This window comes from Hyperolius riggenbachi, chromosome 4, assembly GCF_040937935.1.
Source record: "Hyperolius riggenbachi isolate aHypRig1 chromosome 4, aHypRig1.pri, whole genome shotgun sequence".
NCBI lineage: Eukaryota > Metazoa > Chordata > Amphibia > Anura > Hyperoliidae > Hyperolius > Hyperolius riggenbachi.
Window position 1 is genome coordinate 94623058 of NC_090649.1, and position 24447 is coordinate 94647504.

At 47.8% G+C, this 24447-nt stretch overlaps 1 protein-coding gene across 1 annotated transcript in view; it reads left to right on the forward strand.

Moving 5' to 3' along the window:
• The window catches only part of ITGB1BP1 (integrin subunit beta 1 binding protein 1), a 42086-nt gene that overhangs the window by 11966 nt on the left and 5673 nt on the right, over positions 1–24447 (forward strand). Inside the window, exons 4-6 of the mRNA XM_068280323.1 lie at positions 14538–14674; positions 16877–16969; positions 20848–20997. Coding sequence (XP_068136424.1) covers positions 14538–14674; positions 16877–16969; positions 20848–20997 — 380 coding nt within the window. The remainder of the gene's footprint in view (positions 1–14537; positions 14675–16876; positions 16970–20847; positions 20998–24447) is intronic.

The window sequence follows — 24447 nt, forward strand, 5'->3', positions numbered from 1 at the left end:
GGGACACTATTGAGGTACTCCTGTATGTTTGCTATCGGGGTATTAATTTTGTCTGTAGTAGTGCAGTCATAGAGACTGTTATAAACTGTTCTTATCACCTTGCTTCGACACCATCGTCTCACAGACTGTGAGATCACTTGACTCTCCACACAGCAAACAGTAGATAGACTTTCTCAGGCTTCTTAAATGTTTACGGTTTTTATTCAGGACTACAGAAATACAGATAGATACATTCATCATATCCTAGCCATGCCAATCTTCATGTTGCGTTACAAGCTCATGATTAGACTCCCTACTGAAGTCACTCAGGCACTTCTTGCTAACCTACGTTCCACTAAACTACCTATGTACAGCATACATTATATCAGATTACAGAAAGGAATAACATGCTTAGAGGTCCAAGTCGGCCTTGCGAGCTAGTGCAGAAGGAAGAAGCAGAAGTGAGTTCCCCATCGCTCGCTCCAGATTTAATACCGACTAGGAAAGAGTTAAATATGACATCATCTTCGCCACCCCCTATATCAGTCTATTGGTGGACCCACTCGTGGTGTCATCATACCCGCCTACTCGATTAATAATCAATGAGGCACTTGGCCTATATGCAGGACCGTGGATGTTTAGTAAACATGGCCAATGTTTTCTGTTCCTGTTGAGGTCAGAGTGGCCGATGGCCTTCTGTTAGGAACATGTTCTCAGTATCTGCGTGTATCTTCTGCTACACGCAGACCCTGAGATGCCTCTGCCTGCATCACCAACCCTCTATCTATTTTAAAGGCATACACTGCGGACAAGCCTTTTACATAAAACTCAGGCCAAGTAACTGAGGCCTACTTAAATTATAACAATCCCCCCTAAAACGGCTTGACCCGCAGATCCCAGCGTCTGAACCTCCCAGTACCTGGTTTCTTTCTTGTATGTTTCACTTTTCGATGTTCGTGCTCACACAACTTCTCTGCTCTAGGCGATTACCCCTGGAAGAGAGAGAGCAAGACCTCTTGGTCTTCCTGTAACCAGGCTCTCTGGGGAGGCCCTACTTCTAAATCCCTCAATACCACATGCTCAGCATTTGCGTCACTTGCGTATCACTCACAAACTTGCATGACCACAGAAAAGTGAAACTCGTTTGTTTGTTACAAAACGGAGCAGTGCCAGGTGCCTTCTAAAAGAGCGCCTTTATACAATCAGCCCCATCATAGGTACTACTAAACCTATACCCGTAACCCTGTATATCCCTTAATTTAAACTATTGGTTCAGGAGATTGTTTATGAGGCACCAATCCCTGGACCGGTTAATTTATTTTACGTAATTTTAACCCGCAACCTCACCTGGATAATGATGCCTAAAGTTGTCATCCCCATCCAGACGACCAGTGGGTGTAGAAAGAACTTTGGAACTGCAGATGCCCCGTCCGAGTGTCCCTGGAACATCACCGGAACCTTTGTCCACCAGGGCAGACTGGAACTCACCTGCTCATTTTTGTGTTCTACCTCGTTAAGATCACCTGTATCATGGTGCAATCTTACCTCTAACTTAGTGTACTGTTTGTTTAACCTTTGTAACAAAATGTGGTCGTCTTGGATCAACACCTGTTCCCCTTTGTCCCATGTCATGTTCTCTTTCAGGACGGGAACTACCCGTGAAACTTTGACCTTTAGAGTTCTCTTAACAATTTGAGAAACAACGTCATCCAGCCTGGATAACAGGATCCATATGGGATCTCCACTCACACAATATGTTCCCCTTGGAAAATCCCCCTTATCGGAACAATTATGAGAATATACCTTGAATGTATCATTAGACCTTATGTTAAAAAACCAAACCTTTCCTTCAGCCACCGGAACTATCGGTTGGGCTTCAGGGTGGATCTTTTGAATGGTAGCCTCGCATTCTGCGTTATTGAGCCTGCAGGCTTCTTCACTAAATTTGGCTTGCCCCGGCCAACGCAGATACTTCTGCAAGAATTGCCCGCATGAGGACAACTCTACTTGCTTCACCTCCCCGTCTAGCACCAAAAAAGGTTGACCTCTCAGGTCCTGGTGTAAGACACGGGTTGAGGTGGGAACTAAGGAAGTAGCGGTGCCTAAAGGAATGTTGCACCGTTTCCATTTGTTCACCCAAACATCTCGAAGCTGCCATGCAAAAGATCCTTCTCCAGAAAAATTAATATACCTCCCCTTGTCCAATCTCTCGCTGACAAAATATGTCCCCAGCTGTCCTGATTGGACCTCTTCCCCCCTTACATCCTGAGGCACAATATGTACCTGAGGTCGGGAAGACTGTACTCTCTGCAATCTTTCGATTAAGAGTACCTCTTCACTTACCCAACTCTCATGAGGATAAGCTGCTGCATATGGACTGTGTAATATCGTCCCCGGTTGTGACCCGTGTGGTGTGAATGGGGTTCCCTGTGTGGGCTTTCCCTCCCCCGGGACCGCTCTCCCCACCCTCTTTGTCACCTGGAAATGTGCCTTGATCTCGATTTTTACTTCTTGTTTCGAGAACCACCCACCCTTGGCTTTCCAGCCTTTACGTGTGTATAGTTGTTTCAGAGGCACTCTCTGTTGGTAGCTCCAGAGTGTGATGTTGTCCCTTGCGTCTCTCTGGTAAGAGAATTGACGCCCCCTGCTCGTTCCTCTCCAATCTGGAACCATCTCACTCTGCATAACCAAGACAAGGTACCCCTGAATCACACACTCCACCTTTTGCATGTACCCATTGTACTGCAATGTACCTTTTAACAAACCTTTGGATCGGTGCATCGATTCTGGGAGTGTGGCATTCAATAGCAGATTTACACTGCCATTAAATTCCCACTGCCCGCACACTTGACCCTTCAGACCTTTCACCCACCTTGTGCCATGAAATTTGCTTTCTCCTGGCACAAGTGATTTTTTCCTCCGTCCCTGCATGGTCCGTCTGTGCCAAGCGGAGGGAGGTGTGAAAGGATTAGTACCTTTGTCACCAAACATTAACATGCTTGGGCCTTGCATTCTCATGAACCCCTTATTATACATGAGAATGTCCTCTCTTCGTTCTCCTAGGACGAAATGGCAACCTAGGATCACCATCAGCACGGTACTCCTCATTATAAAAGCACCACCTTGGGAAAGAAAAACATTAGCAATTTGCACTATGCTTTGCTCAGACAGTTTTTTTAGTCTCTTTCCGATCTCCGAAATCTCGTGTTTTAGTCTCTTTCCGATTTCAGGAATCTCGTGTTTTAGTCTCTTTCCAATTTCAGGAATCTCGTGTTCCTCCAAGCTTAGATTGGCATCTGGAACCTTTCGCTTATCCGACTGACATCTCCATCTTTGCTGCCAGCACTGCAGCTGTCTCAATTCCATATTGCCAAACACCTGAAATCGAAATACAAACAAATCAATTCTTATTAATGATTTGGGATTCGCCCTGCGGCTTGTACTCTTTACACTTTAAATTGATCAATATATATTGTAATTGATCTCGTTGCTTTATGGTTCTCATGAACTCTGTTTACTCTTATTGGTAGATTGGAGTTAAACTTCACCCCCCCTACCTCAGTACTATCCTCAGTACTTACCTGTTTACAATATGCTCCCGCGGACTTCACCTATGGAAGCTCGCTTCACCTTTGGAAGCTCTCACCCCATTGCAGCTCACTCCACATCCCCCCTTATCTGTCCATGCGCGGCCGTCGCATGCACAGATTACGGATGCCACACCTGATGCTGCTTTGCAGGTGAGCCTGCAATGCTCTTACTCATTATCGCATTTACTTATCTAGAACTTCATCGCGATACCAGCTCTGCTAGAAGTTCTGTGTGTTGTACCCTCTGATCCATGTTTGCCGTGCCACTACCCCCAGACTTCACAAAAAAAACGGCTGCCTCCCTGTAGGAAGGAGCACTTTACACTTAAACTACACAGGGTGCAGGGCTAAGCATACCAGCGTCACATGCCTGTATGCAGATCCCTGAATGCCCACATGGAAGGTAGTCACATGGCAAACAGCGTACTGATACACTGTCACTCTGTAATCGGCAATTTTATCATCTGTATAATTGCCCCATGAACTGTTGTCAGTCCTTGTTCTTTGTGCTACAATTGATAGGAGCTGGAAAAAACATATTTGACCCATCAGTGGACGAAAAAAAACGCACACAAAAACAGCTCCAGCCCAGCATAGACCTCTCAGTCCAGCTCTGGCCCTGTCCACGAAAAAACCGGAAAAAACGTTACCGCTCTGCAGAAGCGGCGACGGAAACCCGAATTGGTCAACTCCCTTTTTTCCAACTCCGGCACCCCCCTGATGCACTGTCCCCCCCTATACTCTATTGGGAACTCATGCTGCACCACCCATTAAGGTGCCCCACTTACAGGAATAATCCCATAAGCAACACAGTACAGACCCATTTCTGATCTGTACTGCTACGTGTGTCCCTGCACCCAGCTGGGAAACACTTCCTATTCTGGCATTCCTTTCCATGGACCCAGGGAAAAGCTCTGAGGAAATACTTTGAGAACCGAGACACACAGTAGACTGTCTCTGTATTTCTACCCCCCTCCCTTGCAGCTGCTCTGCCCGGAGCCGCGAGCACAGCCTGACGTGACGTGGATCCCCCAGCCCCTCCTCCCCCCTGCCATGACGTGTGGGGGCCATGACTCACGGGGGCGGGCTCTCTCCACTGCCGCCATTTTGAATCCTGGACTGCCAGCTAAGATGGCTGCTCCCATAACAGCCTCTCGTTCCTATACCTTAGGAAAGAAAACAAAATCAAATAGAACATACATTTTTTTTATGCATAGTTACACACAGCATCTATCCACAGTGCACAAAAATCAGCCTCAGCATTCCTTCACGTCTCAGCTGTAATCCGAACTGCAATCAGACATACGGATCCCCAGAGACGTAGGAATCTTTCTCACTCTATCACAGACATAACTAAGAACCGCCCGAGCGAGCTATACGACTCCAAACCACTGTAACTGTTTTAACTGTTAACATCCCAGCTCGAACTTCAACACAATACAGACATTGAAAAAACATGTTAGCAGCAGCACCGACTGGAAATGCGAGAAACGTGCAGAACATCTCACAAACAGAAAGACACTCGCTTTCCTCCCCTCTCCACAACTCATCTGCAGCTTATCTCAGCCATAACTCAGAACTATTACAGCGCTATTACTGAGACGAACAACAGACGAGCTGGCTGAACAACATAACAGATGCAGATATTTACAAGCATGTTAGCAACTCTGACTGGAAACGCGCGGAGGAAAGACAAACAAAAACCTCACCCATTATCTCAGCTGTCCCTCTGCGAACTTCCACAGCTACCCAGAGACAAGGGCTGTCCACCCAGCTCCCCGAGAAAAACTTACTTCTAAGTTTTACAACTGTTCTCTCCTGTCTACTCTGCTACCTCTCCCCCCTGTCCACCACTAACACTGTTGGTTTCCCTCTGCCGCGGGGGACCCCCCCCCCCCCCCTTATCTATCATCCTGCCCAGTCTCTGGACAGGGAGAGAAAAACAAAACAAAACCCAGAGAGAGAGAAAACAAAACATCTGCCACACAGGAACATCGAATCCTAAGAAACAATCAAAGCGCATAAACTCTGAAAACACGTTCTGTATTTACATCGGAGCTGCACCTCTCCTCACCCCTCCCTTCACGCACAGGAGAGATGAGAAGCCCGCAGCCTCCACTCTGCAATTAACACAGAATGTACACATTAACACAGATAACGCCATATAACAACGTAAAACATACTTGCCTGAGCAGAAGACTTTGTAAGCCTGCGAATTCGACCAGCTTTTGGCAACTTTCCACGACACTGAGTGGATCTCTGGAACTACTGAGCGTCAGCTCTGTGTACCCACACTGGCTCAGCGGATCAATCTCCAGCGGCAGCTGCCAGCCGGCCTCGGAGCCTTCCAGTCACCTGTGATCCGGTTTAGGCTGTGACTGATGTGCACTGTCAGTCAAAGTTTAACATCCACGAGTGTCGCCGCTGGTTTCCCCGAATTGCAGCCCGTGCCCGTGTGTGCTCGGCTCCCACACACTACTCACACCAGCTTATCAGTCTCAGCTTGATAAGCTTTACAGTCCGTGTCCGTCTATTCCGCTTGTTTTGCTGTGGAATATCTTGAAACCATTTTCCTTCGGCCCCGGCCCCGTCTGCCTGTTTTGCTAGGCAGGGAAGGATTTCAGGCACCACTGTTATAAACTGTTCTTATCACCTTGCTTCGACACCATCGTCTCACAGACTGTGAGATCACTTGACTCTCCACACAGCAAACAGTAGATAGACTTTCTCAGGCTTCTTAAATGTTTACGTTATTTATTCAGGACTACAGAAATACAGATAGATACATTCATCATATCCTAGCCATGCCAATCTTCATGTTGCGTTACAAGCTCATGATTAGACTCCCTACTGAAGTCACTCAGGCACTTCTTGCTAACCTACGTTCCACTAAACTACCTATGTACAGCATACATTATATCAGATTACAGAAAGGAATAACATGCTTAGAGGTCCAAGTCGGCCTTGCGAGCTAGTGCAGAAGGAAGAAGCAGAAGTGAGTTCCCCATCGCTCGCTCCAGATTTAATACCAACTAGGAAAGAGTTAAATATGACATCATCTTCGCCACCCCCTATATCAGTCTATTGGTGGACCCACTCGTGGTGTCATCATACCCGCCTACTCGATTAATAATCAATGAGGCACTTGGCCTATATGCAGGACCGTGGATGTTTAGTAAACATGGCCAATGTTTTCTGTTCCTGTTGAGGTCAGAGTGGCCGATGGCCTTCTGTTAGGAACATGTTCTCAGTATCTGCGTGTATCTTCTGCTACACGCAGACCCTGAGATGCCTTTGCCTGCATCACCAACCCTCTATCTATTTTAAAGGCATACACTGCGGACAAGCCTTTTACATAAAACTCAGGCCAAGTAACTGAGGCCTACTTAAATTATAACAGAGACTAGCATAATATTTCTGAAATTCCTGCACTATAGAGGATGGGTCATGGGTCAAAGTCCCCGAGCTGGTTCTAATAGGGTGGAGTCTGTTCAGAGTCAGTCTATTACTCAATTTTCTAGCTAACATTGTGTCTGGTTTGTCACCTTTCTCATAGAATTTCTGAGAGGTCAGGCGCATGGCCCTATCAGCCTTCTGGAAAAGAAGGGATTTGAGCTCTGCTCTTAGTGCATTAAGCTGTGTAAGGGATATATGCCGTGAACTTTTAGCGTGCAGAAGTTCCATGCGCCTGATCTCTCCTTTCAGTTCCGAGATCCTGGCCATAGCCATTTTACGTTTAGTTGAGGAAATTTTAATCAGCTCACCTCTGATGGTGGCTTTGTGGGCCGCCCAGCGTATACCCTGGGAGGTATCCTCCTCACGGTTGAGTGTAAAAAAAGATGTGATTTCAGAGGCGACCTTTAGTTTAATTTCCTGATCTACTAGAAGAGATTTGTTTATGCGCCAGGTACTTTTAGGCCTAGGGGTTGAGGAAGAGAATTGTTCTGCCACGGAAGCATGGTCTGACCATGAGATCTCAGAGTGATCGGCTTTAGTCACCTCAGCTAAGAGGGTAGCATCCATAAATATAAAATCAATGCGTGAATATGTGTTGTGTGGGTTAGAATAGAAGGTGTGCCCTCTCTCCCCAGGATGAAGCGCTCTCCAGACGTCCCAGGTGCCAGTATCGAGTAGTAATTTGAGGAGGCATTTGGGGGGTGCCCTAGAACGACCGTTCCCACCATCTAAGGAGGCATTGAAGTCGCTAGCCATTATAAGTTTACCAGACCTATTGGTTAAAATTTTAGAAGATAAGGTGGAAAGAAAGGGGCGTAGGCCCTCAGAAGGAGCATAGACCGATACCAGGGTAAGCAACAAACCATTTGATTCCCCCACCAATATAAGATAACGACCATCAGGATCCCGTATGCACTTGTGTACAGTAAAATTAAGTCTCTTGTGAAGAATCACGGCCACACCACATCTCTTCTGAGGGGCAGAAGCATAATAGGCCTGGGGGTAGTGTTTATGCCAGTATTTAGGTTCTTTATTATGTACATAGTGTGTCTCTTGTAAGAAGGCAATATCTGCTTTAGCGCTTTTGTAGTACTGACATGCTAGGTGCCTCTTCTGGGGGGGCGTTAAGGCCTTTAACATTGTGGGTGGTGGCTGTCAGAGGGGCAGTCATTTCCTGGGCAAAAGAGTAAGGAGACCCTTGTGCAGCAGTGGGTGGGGGCCTGTTATCCGTTACATGTGGCGTGGCCATGAACCTCCCGAAAAGCTCAAAGCAAAAGAACACAAATAAGTATTACCCACAATTCCCCCAAAAATATACATAGTCGGTCCTACATATTTAAAAACTACGGCGATCCGACAAAAATAAAGTAAAATAAAAAATAAGGTAAAAATAAAAGCATATACAGCACAGTTAACTGAGGTGGTGACAGGCTGGCACAAAAGAGAACCTCTATTAGTTATTCCAACTATAAACGAAGCGTAAAGCTAAAGAGAGGGACACTTGTCCAAGTGACCCGAGTGTACATCGTGAAACTGCAGTCTGGAGCTGCAGATCAGTTCGGGGCTGTAGCACCCACAAAGGTGCTGAGGCAGAGGTGCAGAGGCTCCGAACGTAAGCTGCCCTATGTAGGCTCAAAATGGCGGCGTAAGGCATCCAGGCGGTGTAAAGTTATAGCCAGAGTTCAAGAAAAGTTATGCATCAGAGCCCTGGGAAGCGGGGCTCGCCGGGCTGCTTAAAGGGACATCCGGTTGATCCAAGTCCTTTGGGGGCCTCCCTGAAACTTTAACCCATGAAGACTTCGGTGGGGAGAGTCTCCTTATTGCGCCGGTGGCGCGGGACCCTTTATCATGAGTGAGGCCTTCGGGGATGTGACCAGGGTCAGAGATGGAGATTTGTCTGCCATTATGTGGTATAATAAGCTTGAAGGGGAAGCCCCATCTGTACTTTATCCCCTGCTTGATCAGTATGGTAGTAAGAGGCTTCATCTCCCAGCGTTTATTCAGCGTGATAGGGGAGAGACCCGGGTAGATCGAGATCTTACACTCCAGGAAATCCACATATGGAAGGTTGCGGGAGGCCACGATGATGGCCTCTTTGGTGCTAAAGTAGTGGAGTCTGGTGACAATGTCCTAAGGGGGGCTCCCATCTTTAGGCAAAGGCTTCAGGGCCCTGTGGGCTCGATCCATCCTCAGCTCTGAGTCAGGGAGGTCTGGGATAAGATGGCGGAAAAGCGCCAGCAGAAAGTCCTGGACGTCTAAAACAGTCTCCGGGACGCCCCGGATTCTTAAGTTGCTTCTCCTGTCCCTATCCTCCTGGTCCTCTCGGGCTTTAAACAGAGTAGCTATATTGGAGCGCATTTCCTGGATGTCTGTGTCCGTCTGTTTGCAGTAGGCCCTAACCCTCTCCAGACCCTCCTCGATCTCGTGGACACGCTCACCGAGGGCTGATATCTCATCGCTGATCTCTTTAACAGTGTCAGCCTTGGAAGCGTTGATGAGTCTTTCTAGGTTTAAATAGAAAAACTGCAAGTCTGCTTTGGTAGCTCGTCGGGATCTGCGTGCTTACTAGCCTGTGAGCTGCTCTCACCGGAGGTCCGGGCGCCATCTTGGGAGGGAGGCCCTTTCTGCTTGTTGGAGAACAACTCAGGGATTCCCGGGTCTGTAACCGCCTGGTTTTTCTTCGGACCCATGCCGGTAAGCTCCAGGAGGCTGAGGGATGAGAATCCCAGTGGAGGAGGGAAAGGAGCGGGGTCCGGGCGTGCTAATTGCGGCTAAGTCTGTCGGAGCTACTCCGCCATGCGTCTGCCCTGCACGGAGGTTAGGCGCCGCCCCCCCCAAAATTGTATTATAATGAAAAGTCAGTTACTGACGGCACAATATATATCACCAAAGGCAGACTGCAGTAATGACAGATAGCCAAATGTAAGATAGAGAGTCCACTTGCTCTGCAGGCCAGAGGCTGGAGATTGGTTGCTACAATGTACCCCCGTGATCCCGATCCCCACTCTTCTGTGGTTTTGTGTTTTGTTTTTTTTACTTCGAGAGATAAGTTGCTAATAACCTCTTATGTATCCTACTTGATGTTATGATTTTACTTTAATCCTATATGGATGTCTGTGTATTCAGTGCTTACTGATATATTTCATCCATGACAGCTTATTAGAGTGTTTTTTTCTTTTGCTATACTTCTTTTTTCACATTTTTATTATCATTATTTAGCATTTATATAGCGCTGACATTCTCTGCCGCGCTGTACGAAATATATAAAGTCTTATGTCTAAATGTGCCTCAAAGGAGCTTACGATCTAATCCCTAACATAGTTAAATATCGATTGTAGCCTAGGGCCAATTTAGCCAATTAATTTATCTGTTTGTTTTTGGTATGTGGGAGGAAACCGGAGAGGCCAGAGGAAAGCCACACAGACACGGGGAGAACATACTAACTCCATGCAGACAGTGCCCTGGCTGGGATCTGAACCCGGGACCCAATGCTGCAAGCAAGCATGCTATCTACTACACCACTGTGCTGCCCATAATATCTATAATTTCTCCTTTTTTTCATATGAGCTACGTCATTGCCTTTTCCTGGCATTGGGCTGTTTTTTAATGAACAGTTACTTGACAACCAGTAGTATATTGCTCACTTCCAATGACTTTTATGTAGTATGTGAACAAAGCGTAGTGTACAATGGGAAAACGTTTTAAAAAGGTAGAGGGTCGATAACTTCACTCATTTAAAGAGAACCAGAGATGAAGCACCCTCATGTATTTTACCATATATATCAATGGGAACCTGACAGTAATCACCTACTCTGCTCTTTGTTTCATCTTTCAATGCTCTGTCTTCTTGTCAACAGCTCTGATAAAATCTCTGACTGAGCATTCAGTCTAGCTTTGCTCCTGAATGATTATAGCTGAGTCAGTCTTCTGTGATGTCGTTTCAAGCTAAAGTCTGCCCCCTTGTGGATCTGATTTCCTGCTATGTATCCTCGCAGCAGGAATGCAGAGCCAGGAGGGGGCGGGCTTGGGCTTGCAAAGACACCACAGAAGACTGACTCAGCTATAATCATTCAGGGTCAAAGCTAGACTGAATGCTCAGTCAGGGATTTTATCAGAACTAATAACAAGAAGACTGAGCAGTGAAAGATGAAACAAAGAGCAGAGTAGGTGTTTACTGTCATGTTCCCATTGATGTATATGGTAAAATACATGAAGGTGCTTCATCTCTGGTTCTCTTTAAGCATGTGGCAATGGCCTTGTTTCATAATGCATTACCGCATACGGTAATGCAGAAAACAGCTGACTTTACAGAGCACTTAGGAAAATGTCAATTCATAAAGGCTGTTACCGCATAAAATGCTGAAATTACCGAGCAGTGAGATAAATGACTGACTTGTGCAGTAAATACCTCAACACGTCAGTAAATGCCAATTCATAAAGACTACCAGAAATGTTACCGGCACCTCTGGTGTGGCGTCATCAGTGCGGAGACTGTGTGAAACTGTGTAAAGCCAGCCATGACTCACACAAGTAGAGAGGGATAATCTATGACTGACAGGAGCAGAGCCAATAGAAACAGCCCCTGTCTCCTGCAAGTCCCGCTGATCGGATGCGCAGGCTTCTCGGGAGGTTCCAGCTTTTCTAACCCCCAGGCAGCGGGCAGAGAGATTCGAACAAAAGAGGCTTCCCCTGCAGCCATTCGGCCATTTAACCCCTTAGGTTCCTGTTTGAAGCTGCAAAGGAGCTAGTGGGGAAATCACCAAAGCATGGCATGTGTAATGTCTCCTGGAAGTTCTTCTAAGCTGTGGCAATTACCGTATTTTTCGGACTATAAGACGCTCCGGACTATAAGACGCACCTAGGTTTAGAGGACAAAATTCAGGAAAAAAAATAATATACTAAACCTGGTGCGTCCATGGTACAGGGGAGTGTTATGGACCTTTTTGTCTAATTATTATGCCTTCCTTTATGTCCTTCTTGTACTTGTGCCCCCTGTATTCACCTATGTCCCTCTGTGTCCACTGTCCACCAATGTCTCAATGTCCTCTCTGTCCACCTGTGTCCTCTGTCCTGGTGTCCGATGCCTTGTGCTCTGTCCCCTTGTCCACTGTTTCCTCCATGTCCAGTATTATCTATCCCCATTGTCCTAAAGTTTGCTATCCCTGTGTCCCCAGTGTCTGCAAGCTTCCCTGTGCCCCAGTGTCTGCGTGTCCCTGTATCTGCATGTACTCTATGTTCCCGGTGTCTGTCTGCATGTCCTGTCCTGGTCTGCATGTCTGGTGTCTTTAAAAACATACACTTCATCATCAGGCTGCCCAACCCCCCCCCCCCCCCCCCCCCGCAGTGTCTCAAATACATGCCTCTCTTTCAGCTTGATCACCTATGTATGCATGCCCCCCGTGTCAGCATTTCCCCTGTTGCAGCGTCTGCCTGCACTCTGTGTCCCCGTGTCTGCATTTCCCCATGTCTGCATTTCCATGTGTCTGCATTTTCCCCGTGTCTGCCTGCACTCCCCGGTGTTAATGTGTGCCCGGTATTTGCTTCACGTGTCCCGTGTCTTTAACACATATAAGTAGCTGCCACATAGTCATCAGTCATCAGGCTGTCTCCTGTTATCCAAATACGTACCGCTCTTGCAGCTTTCATTATCACACTGTTTCCCCGGTACCGCCGTAGCTTGTATCAATCAGGAAGTCCCGGCCGTCTTTGCAGGCAAATGCACCAATCAGGCGGGGGCGCTGTGATTGGCCCCAATGATGGAGAGGTGGTCCCGCCCTCAACACCATCGGATGAGCATTGCGCAGCGTGATTGGCGGTTGAGGCTAGCGCCCCCGCCTGATTGGTGCATTTCCCTGCAAAGTCGGCCGGGACTTTCTGATTGATACAAGCTACGGCGGTACCGGCAGACAGCGCGATAATAAAAGCTGCAAGAGTGGTACGTATTTGGATAACAGGGGACAGCCTGATGACTGATGACTATGTGGCAGCTACTTATATGTGTTAAAGACACGGGACATGCAAATACCGGGCACACATTAACACCGGGGAAATGCAGACACAGGGACACAAGAGTGCAGGAACTGGCAGACGCTGCAACAGGGGAATTGCTGACAGGGGGGGGCGGCATGCATACATAGTAAACACTGGGATAGAGAACACAGGCGCAGGTCCAAATTTGTAGCATTCAGACTATAAGACGCACTGACTTTTCCCCCTCACTTTTGGAGGAGAAAAAGTGCGTCTTATAGTCCGAAAAATACGGTAAATAAAATGTTAAGAAAGACTAATAGACAGATTCAGAGCCTGAGGGAGCTGAGGCAGAATAACAAACATGTACATCTAAAGGGATGTGGGGATGCCTCTTACTATTGTAATGCCCTCACTGCCCCTAACAGCTTGTAACAACAGAGACAACTCTTCTACTGTTACAGAACAGGTTTTTGTCTATTAAAGCCAATAAATTACTGAACTTCTACTGCACCCGTGAACATTTTTATGAATTAGCAGACAAAAGTCTAAATACAAAATGCGATATTTTAACGTGCAGATTTTTTTTTATTGCACAGCCTTTTATGAATCGAGGCCATAGGGTGGTTTATTGACGTCTTACATATTGTGTTTTGGGAACTCAAATCCACTTCAGCAAGTGAATATCTGTTTAACCTCCTTGGCGGTAATCCCGAGCTGAGCTCGGGGTATGCCGCCGGAGGTCGCCGCTCAGGCCCTGCTGGGCCGATTTTCGTTCTGAAAAAAGCAGCACACGCAGCCGGCACTTTGCCAGCCGCGTGTGCTGCCCGATCGCCGCCGCTCCGCGGCGATCCGCCGCGTGCAGCGGCGAAAGAGGGTCCCCCCAGCCGCCCGAGCCCAGCGCAGCCGGAACAAACAGTTCCGGCCGGCGCTAGGGGCTGGATCGGGCGGCTCTGACGTCAGGACGTCGACTGACATCCATGACGTCACTCCGCTCGTCGCCATGGCGACGAGGAAAGCGAAACAAGATAGGCCGCTCATTGCGGCCTATCTTGTTACTTTCGATTGCCGGAGGCGATCGAAAGTACGCTTCCGGAGCGCCCTCTAGTGGACTTTCATGCAGCCAACTTTCAGTTGGCTGCATGAAATATTTTTTTTTTAATTTAAAAAAAACCACATTGCAGCCTCCCTGGCAAAATAAATAAACCGCCAGGGAGGTTAAAATATCAAGCTTTTGACTGGGTTGTAAATTCACATTATAATATGGAAATTAAAAAAAAAATACCAGACTGTATTGAAATTGTGGTTTTTGTACATCTCCTTCAAAAGCCCAGTGATGTAATGTAACCATCACAGGAAGTGAGTGTACTTCCTCTCATCGCTGCTGAGGTTACTGTGTCTCCCACAATGCACAGCGACAAGAGCCATGCAGGACAAGACGGCAGCACATAGCAGAAGTACATGAGAGTTATGATTGTGTTACATGATGCCAGTACACTGTGAGGTCTATCGGCCTTTTACATCTCTTCTGTCTGCCGCCCGCAGGACAAGCCACTGGCAGCTCTGAGCCATGCGCTGAGTTCAAAGTGAAGTATGTTGGATCCATCGAGAGAGTGAAGTCTGAAGAAAGCAAACCTCTGCACGGGCCTCTGGATCTTATCAATTTTATTGACGTTGCACAGGTAAGAGTTTCTGCTGGAAGTGAGACTTGATAGTATGATAGAATGCGGAGTAAATGAATGAAGATGTGATATCTACATTCTCAGCCAATGTCTGCCCAGTGCTGCCTGTACCCGTCACAGCATTAGTACTCTGCCCCGGTACTAACAGGCAGCAAAAAACATTCAGCTCTGTATGGGCGGCTTGGCTGTGACCTGTATACCAACTGTCATGATAGCTTCCCTGTAAAAAGCAAATACAATGCTAGAGAACCTGCACTCCGCAAAGGGAGCAGCCAGATAACATAGACACTAGCTAGCTGGTTATGCTGGCTTTATTGTGGTTTTGAAAAGAAGATGTTGAGCTCATCTTCTTTGTTAGGTATGAAACAATGCTGCTAAAACACACCCCTCACTGTAGAGTTCCTCTTGGTTTGTGGCTGCTGTAAAAAACGTGACTGTAGATGGATTTGGCCTCGCAATAGCACAATATAGCATGCTGTATTCCAGTGGCTACATGCAACCATTATAGGAAGGGGGGGGGGGGGATAAACTAAACAGGCCTAAAATAGAACTGAGTAGTTTGCCACTGTTTCAGTTCATGTCTCTGCCTCAGCTCATCAAACATGCTGCTTAGGTGTAATTCTGAACTGCATACAAGAGAGAAAAGAGGTGTGTGCTCAGACCAGGAAAAACCTGACTTATATACTGGCTGCTAATTGTCTATTGACTAATTATAATGGCACATCACATGCATATTGCATGAGCTTGGCAGAATGTGCAGGGTCTAAACTAACCAGGGGAGGACTGGGACCTTTTGGCCTGGGGGGAAAACACAAACTAGAGACCCGTTTTCACGGCAGCCCCAGCCTAAATGACATCACACATGTGCCCCACGTGCTATATACCGATAGTCACGTGGAAAATACAGCAAGGACACCCGAGGGACAGCGTGACAGGTAAAGTATAAATGCACTGGCACCGGGGGGCACATAATACATTTTGAGTTACAACGGTTGGGGTTTCTATGTCTTACACAAGTCCTGCAAGCAGCACTTCTGGAGTCCAGGGACTGTCGAAAACTTTTCAGCCTAGACAATATCTTATGTAGCTGTGCACATGCAGTTAACAATGGTGAGAGACCAGACAGGTTTTTTCCCCATGGACCCTGCAGGCAAGCCTCTGCTCTGTATCATGCTGTGTATATTTACTAGCTTGCCCGCCCTGCAATTGCTCTGTAATTGGGCGTTTATTTCCCTCATTCAGCCTAGTGTTTCACATTGCCTTATACAAAAACCTGAATTCACCATTCACAGTGCCAGCCCTAAATCATTAAATGAGAGGCAGCCTGGGGGGAAATCTCCCCCCTTCCCCCCTGGCCAGTCCTCCCCTGAAACTAACTCACTATAAGGTCTTGATAAAGCCCAGATTGCAGGGCGAAGCGATTGTCGACCTCTCTCCGCACCTCTTGACTTACTGCATGTGCCGATAAGTAAAGTATATGTTTTGTATGCTATAGTGCTGTGCTGTTTTTTTATGAAGATTAAAGATGTGGATTTTTTGCTAAGTAAACAGTGAGTTGCTCCTGGAAACTTTCTCTATTTTCCAAATCTAAACTAACTCGCTGCAACTCGCTCACCACAGCCATGGTGGTGGCCAGGAGGAAGTGGAAAGCCTCTGCAAGATCTAAAGGCTCCCCTCTTCCTAGGTAAGCAGGTGCTAGTCTAAGTGATGGGACCCAACGGGAAACCTCGTAGACCAATGGCCACTTCCTACTCGCAGCAAATTAGTCGCATTCACTAATCTGTAATAAATGGTGACCCAGGGAGAAACACTAATGCTAAAATTGAACACCAGGACTCTCGCCCGCAGCCTCCGTGCACGGTGCTTACATCGGCTACTGCCTCCACTTATGCAACTTTACTAAACCGAATACAGTTGGTGGCGTAGATAGTGTTCCCTGCTGTGACCCCTATTTCATGCAAATTAGTTATCATGACCATATTGCCACGAGCACAAAGTGGCCACCAGCCCCAACCAGACTAGTGTCAGTAAGTATGGTATCTGTTTTTTGTTGTTGCAGGTTTTGCCTTGGGTAGGCTGAGGATTTTGTATGTATAATATATTGTAGTTTAATGTATTTAATTGGTTACTTCCCAAGTATAGCAACGAAAAAGTACATTCATTCCTAATCATAATGTGTTTGAATATTTTATCCTCTGCTAGCAAGATGGAAGACTCCCCTTTGTGCCGCCAGATGAAGACTTCATCATGGTTGTGTCAAAATATGGCATCAAAGTAACTACCTCTGACCAGTATGTAAGTGCGTTTACCTTTTACTTCTGGTAATAATTTTCTCTCTCATTTCCACTCTCACACACTCTCTCTCTCTCTTTTATATTTTGCTTTATTTAAAAGAACAAAGTTTTGTTATTGATTTGTAAGTGGCAACAAATTCCGTGGCGCTGTACAAAGTAAGAAACATTGGGGTTGATTAATCACCAGTAACGCAGGGAAACAGCGCCAGTAAACACCTGTTACTCGCTCTAACAAATCAGCATGACTTACTGATATCTCCCTGCACGTTACATGCGCTAGTGGGGACGTAGCGTGCGTTACTTAGCACTGCCCGATAATTTATCTTGCCCTGTGGTAAGCAAATCTGTAGCAACTTCTTTAAAGAGAACTTGTAACATGAAAAAGTGCCCCTGGGTGGTACGTACCTTGGGAGGGGGAGGCCTCTGGATCCTATAGAGACTTCCCTAATTCTCCTCTGTCCCACGGTGGCATGCTAGATGTTCCCTGAACGGCGGGCATATAAATATTTACCTTTCCGGCTCCAGTGCAGTCGCAGTTGTGGCTCTCGGCTCGGGCTATTTGGGATCGGCTATTTCCGCCTTAGCCCATCGGGAAGCCGCTACTGCGCCTGCGCTGGAGCCGGGGAAGGTAAATATTGCAGGTGCTACTGCGCCCGCGCCACAGCTTGACAAATTGTCAGCTGTGGTTTTGGAAGGGGCCCAGCGATACCACCGGGGGACGCAGGAGGATGGGGGAAGTACCCCCCAAGGGCATTTTTTAATGTTAGTCTCTTTAATTAAATTGTGGTGCCTTGATGTCACACATACCAGTCTGTGGTCATCTCACCAATATTCAAGTCCCCAGACCCCAAAATCGCCCTTAAAATGCCCGACCAGCTTGGTTGAATACACATGTTACAGGAAGAGGCAGAGCTGTTCTCTGTAGCTCCGCCTCACATACGCCCATCTCCGCCCCCTCACGTCACTAATCACGCCCATAGCTCTGATCACAACTACGCCTTGGAGCAGGGAGCACACTTGTTGCTGCAGCATGTGCACCATGACTGCATAGCTGTGACCTAGAAATTCTTCAAATATCGCTGCCATCTTGCATTAGAAAACACCGATCTTCAGGACCGGTTTATTGGTAGGGGAGAGGTGGCAGTAATGAGAGCAATGGACTGCACTCGGCACACTTAAAGGAGAACTGTAGTGAGAGGTATATGGAGGCTGTCATATTGATTTGCTTTTAAACAATACCAGTTACCTGGCTGCCCTGCTGAGCTATCTGCTTGCAGAATAACACCAGAAACAAGCATGCAGCTAATCTTGTCAGATCTGACAATGTCAGAAACACCTGATCTGCTGCATGCTTGTTCAGGGTCTATGGCTAAAAGTATTAGAGGCAGAGGATAAGCAGGGCTGCCAGGGAACTAGTATTGCTTAAAAGGAAATCAATATGGCAGCCTCTATATACCTCTCACTACAGTTCTCCTTTAACAGTTCTATATGTGTGTGTGTTTTTTTTAAATGGCTACAGATTTGCTTTAAAGGACATTGGAAGATCTCTCTCAGAGAAAGAATGAGTTCATTAAAGGGACTCTGAGCAAATTTCATGGGTATGCATTTAAAGTGAACCTGAACTATTGCACAGGACAGAAGGAAAACAGAGAGAAATGCACCCTACATTTGTTTAGAGTTTAGCCTGTTTAATTCCCCCCTCATTTGTGTCTAATTACAAGTTGGAATATGATCTATCCCCTGTGTCACATGACTGCCATAGCAGAGACGGCAGATAAGCTCATTTGAAAACACAGGATGTTAACAATATGTCTGCTTCCATGAAAGCAGGAAGTAGACACACTGCAGATTTATTGTAGGATTTGTATCAGCTGTAACAAAGAAATGTTTTTTTCTGTAAATGTTATTATGCTGTTGCGTATCTTTTACAGCAGAGAGGACGTTCTGAGTTCAGGTTCGCTTTCAGCATACCCACGAATAATTGGTTATACCACCCGTGTTGTAAAGCTTTCTCCCCCCGGCCCGGCCGGTTAAATTACATTGGGGCCGGCTACTTTCAGCAAGGTCATGCTGTGACCCCGGAAGTGGAAGTTGGGTCATGTGGTCTGCGCATGCTCCGCCCTCTGTCATCCGCCTCGCGGCCTATCTGTGCACGAGCAGCACATCATTGCGCTCAGTGCACGAGAGGTACACGTGGTCACTGCGCGACTTTGAGTCACTGGCCGGACTGGGGGGTGGGATGGGAGAAAACTTTACAACACGGGTGTGAGGGGGTATTACCAAGTATTTGTGGGTATGCTTATAAATGCATACCCACACGCTGATTTTGCAGGCTGGTCAACCATCCGATTCGACAATTTTATCGAATCAGATGAATATTGGTGCCGTAACAAGCATGCCCGATCGATAATTTGACAGATTTTGAGCCAAAATCGGTTGAACGTATTGATTGAGCATGAAGGGAAATCTCTGTCTGACCAACGAATGTGACGGATCCCCCAGCCACTGTCCTCCCAAATGTATCCTCCCCCCCCCCCCCCTTCCCCATGCCCATGCATTGAAATCTCACCTGATCCAGCTGCTGCTGCCCCATTCACATCCCACGTGGCTGCAGGGTATAGCACTTTTTACTGTTATGTTTAAAGGCGAACGGAAGGAATGGTGGCCATACATGGTACAATTTTTTCATCCACTCTTACCATTTCTATGTAATATAAGGGAACTGCCTAAATTATCCTTTCAATATATTCACTTAATTTAACCTTATACTACATAGAAATGGTAAGATTGGATGAAAAAATTGTACCATGTATGGCCACCATAAGAGGTATACGGAGGCTGCCATATTTATTTCCTTTTAATCAATACCAGTTGCCTGGCAGCCCTGCTGGTCTATTTCTCTGCAGTAGTATCTGAATAACACCAGAAACAAGCATGCAGCTAGTCTTGTCAGATCTGACTTTAAAGTCTGAAACACCTGATCTGCTGCATGCTTGTTCAGGGGCAATGGCTAATAGTATTAGAAGCAGAGGATCAGCAGGGCTGCCAGGCAACTGGTATTGCTTAAAAGGAAAAAAAACATGGCAACCTCCACATACCTCTCTCTTCAGTTCCCCTTTAAATGGACACTTAAGCCAGGAATAAAAAAATCAGTTTTACTTTCCTGGGCCTTCTACCAGCCCCCTCCAGCCATCCCGTGCCCTCAGTCACTCACAGAGCCTCCGGTCCCCCGCCGGCAGCTAGTTTCATTTTCGCTGACAGGCCGGACAGGCCTGGCCATGCGTATTGTTCTTGACATTCCCGTCCACAATAGCGTCCTGCGCCTGTACAGAACTCTATTGAAGAAGGGTACGCGTGGCCAGGCCTGTCCAAGTGCAGAAAGCCCACCGACTCCCTGTCAGGGCCTGTCAGTGAAATCTACACTAGCTGGCGGCAGGGGGCAGGAGGATCCATGAGTGACTGCGAGGGCACGGGATGGCTGGAGGGGGCAGGTGGAAGCCCCAGGCAAGTAAAACTGATTTTTTTTTATTCCTAGCTTAAGTGTCCCTTTAATGTGTTGATTACTGTTGTGTCTTATATGTTTGTGCTTTCCTAGCTTAAAAAAAGTTTCATGCTATTTTCACATTAAAAGACATACATGAGTCTAGAATGTGTCCAGCAGATTTGGGACTTTTTGAATCCATCTGGATTCTGTGGAAGGGATTGTGTGCTTATAAAGGAAAGGATGGAGGAGATCTTATCTATAGCAACCAATCAAGTTCCCGCTCTAAGTCTCTGGTGCAGCTTGGCTGGTTTCCACACTTCTTTTTTCTATGTTGTCCTTTTCTAGGCAGTAATATAGTCTGGTGGTGATTCACATCTTTCTGTACTGTTTTGCAGGATGTATTACACAGACATCCCCTCTATCTCATTGTGTCCATGGTGTGCTATGATGATGGACTGGTGGCAGGAAAGAGCTTGCTAGCTCTGAAGACCAAAGATGCCAGCGAGGAGCAGTATAACATGTGGGTGTATCAGTGCAGCACCTTGGTGAGTATAGCTGCAGCTGTGGGACTACAGTGTCTCACTGATGGCATATAATCTTCAGCTGTGTGATATCAACAAGGATTTTCTTTGAGAGTGAGGCTGGTGTTTGGCATGGAGACTGGAGAGGGAGGCTAATGTTGGGCATGGAGAGGGAGGCTAATGTTGGGCATGGAGAGGGAGACTAGTGTTGGGCATGGAGAGGGAGACTAGTGTTGGGCATGGAGAGGGAGGCTAGTGTTGGGCATTACAAGGGAAGTTGGTGTTTGTCATGGAGAGGAAGGTTACTGTTGGGCATGGAGAGTGAGGCTGGTGTTTGGAGTGGAGAGGGAGGTTGGTATTGGGCTTGGAGAGAGAGGCTAGTGTTCGGCATGGAGAGGAGACTGGTGTTAGGCATGGAGAGGAGACTGGTGTTAGGCATGGAGAGGAGACTGGTGTTAGGCATGGAGAGGAGACTGGTGTTAGGCACGGAGAGGAGACTGGTGTTAGGCATGGAGAGGAGACTGGTGTTAGGCATGGAGAGGAGACTGGTGTTAGGCATGGAGAGGAGGCTGGTTTTGGCATGGAGAGGAGGCTGGTTTTGGCATGGAGAGGAGGCTGGTTTTGGCATGGAGAGGGAGGTTAATGTTGGGCATTGCAAGGGAAGTTGGTGTTTGGCATGGAGAGGGAGGTTAGTGTTGGGTGTGGAGAGGAGACTAGTGTTGGGCATGGAGAGTGAGGCTGGTGTTTGGCATGGAGAGGGAGGTTGGTGTTTGGTATGGAAAGGGAGGTTGGTGTTTGGCATGGAGAGGGAGGCTAGTGTTTGGCATGGAGAAATAGGTTGGTGTATGCAATGGAGAGCGAGGTTGGTATTTGACATGGTAAGGAAAGCTAGTGTTGGGCATGGAGATGGAAGTTGGTGTTGGGCATGGAGATGGAAGTTGGTGTTGGGCATGGAGATGGAAGTTGGTGTTGGGCATGTAGAGATAGATTGGTGTTTGGAGTGGAGAGGGAGGTTGTATTGGGCATAGAGAGAGAGGCTAGTGTTGGGTATGGAGAGAGATGTTAGTTCTTGGCATGGAGAGGGAGGCAAGTGTTGGCCATGAAGAGAGAGGTTGGTGTTTGGAGTGGAGAGGGAGGTTGGTATTGGGCATGGAGAGGGAGGTTGGTATTGGGCATGGAGAGGGAGGTTGGTATTGGGCATGGAGAGGGAGGTTGGTATTGGGCATGGAGAGGGAGGCTAGTGTTGGGCATGGAGAGAGAGGCTAGTGTTGGGCATGGAGAGAGAGGCTAGTGTGGGGCATGGAGAGAGAGGCTAGTGTTGGGCATGCAGAGGAGTCTGGTGTTAAGATATAGGATTAAGAATGGGGAGATTGCTGTTGGTGTTTGGCATGGAGATGGAGGCTAGTGTTGGGCATGCAGAGGGAGGTTGGTGTTGGGAATGGTGAGGGAGGCTAGTGTTGGGAATGGTGAGGGAGGCTAGTGTTGGGAATGGTGAGGGAGGCTAGTGTTGGGCATGGAGATGGAGGCTATTGTTGAGCATGGACTGGGATGCTAGTGTTGGACATGGAGAGGGAGGCTAGTGTTGGGCATGGACTGGGATGCTAGTGTTGGGCATGGAGAGGGAGGCTAGTGTTGGGCATGGAGAGGGAGGCTAGTGTTGGGCATGGAGAGGGAGGCTAGTGTTGGGCATGGAGAGTGAGGCTAGTGTTGGGCATGGAGAGTGAGGCTAGTGTTGGGCATGGAGAGTGAGGCTGGTGTTGGGCATGGAGAGTTGGTGTTTGGCATGGAGAGTTGGTGTTTGGCATGGAGAGTTGGTGTTTGGCATGGAGAGTTGGTGTTTGGTATGGAAAGGGAGGTTGGTGTTTGGCATGGAGAGGGAGGCTAGTGTTTGGTATGGAGAAATAGGTTGGTGTATGCAATGGAGAGCGAGGTTGGTATTTGGCATGGTAAGGGAAGCTAGTGTTGGGCATGGAGATGGAAGTTGGTGTTGGGCATGGAGATGGAAGTTGGTGTTGGGCATGGAGATTGGTGTTGGGCATGGAGATGGAAGTTGGTGTTGGGCATGGAGATGGAAGTTGGTGTTGGGCATGGAGATGGAAGTTGGTGTTGGGCATGGAGATGGAAGTTGGTGTTGGGCATGTAGAGATAGATTGGTGTTTGGAGTGGAGAGGGAGGTTGTATTGGGCATGGAGAGAGAGGCTAGTGTTGGGTATGGAGAGAGATGTTAGTTCTGGGCATGGAGAGGGAGGCAAGTGTTGGGCATGAAGAGAGAGGTTGGTGTTTGGAGTGGAGAGGGAGGTTGGTATTGGGCATGGAGAGGGAGGTTGGTATTGGGCATGGAGAGAGAGGCTAGTGTTGGGCATGGAGAGGGAGGTTGGTATTGGGCATGGAGAGAGAGGCTAGTGTTGGGCATGGAGAGAGAGGCTAGTGTTGGGCATGGAGAGAGAGGCTAGTGTTGGGCATGCAGAGGAGTCTGGTGTTAAGATATAGGATTATGAATGGGGAGATTGCTGTTGGTGTTTGGCATGGAGATGGAGGCTAGTGTTGGGCATGCAGAGGGAGGTTGGTGTTGGGAATGGTGAGGGAGGCTAGTGTTGGGAATGGTGAGGGAGGCTAGTGTTGGGCATGGAGATGGAGGTTGGTATTGGGCATGGAGAGAGAGGCTAGTGTTGGGCATGGAGAGGGAGGTTGGTATTGGGCATGGAGAGAGAGGCTAGTGTTGGGCATGGAGAGAGAGGCTAGTGTTGGGCATGGAGAGAGAGGCTAGTGTTGGGCATGCAGAGGAGTCTGGTGTTAAGATATAGGATTATGAATGGGGAGATTGCTGTTGGTGTTTGGCATGGAGATGGAGGCTAGTGTTGGGCATGCAGAGGGAGGTTGGTGTTGGGAATGGTGAGGGAGGCTAGTGTTGGGAATGGTGAGGGAGGCTAGTGTTGGGCATGGAGATGGAGGCTATTGTTGAGCATGGACTGGGATGCTAGTGTTGGACATGGAGAGGGAGGCTAGTGTTGGGCATGGACTGGGATGCTAGTGTTGGACATGGAGAGGGAGGCTAGTGTTGGGCATGGAGAGGGAGGCTAGTGTTGGGCATGGAGAGGGAGGCTAGTGTTGGGCATGGAGAGGGAGGCTAGTGTTGGGCATGGAGAGTGAGGCTGGTGTTGGGCATGGAGAGTGAGGCTATTGTTGAGCATGGACTGGGATGCTAGTGTTGGACATGGAGAGGGAGGCTAGTGTTGGGCATGGACTGGGATGCTAGTGTTGGACATGGAGAGGGAGGCTAGTGTTGGGCATGGAGAGGGAGGCTAGTGTTGGGCATGGAGAGGGAGGCTAGTGTTGGGCATGGAGAGGGAGGCTAGTTCTGGGCATGGAGAGGGAGGCAAGTGTTGGGCATGGACTGGGATGCTAGTGTTGGACATGGAGAGGGAGGCTAGTGTTGGGCATAGAGAGGGAGGCTAGTGTTGGGCATGGAGAGGG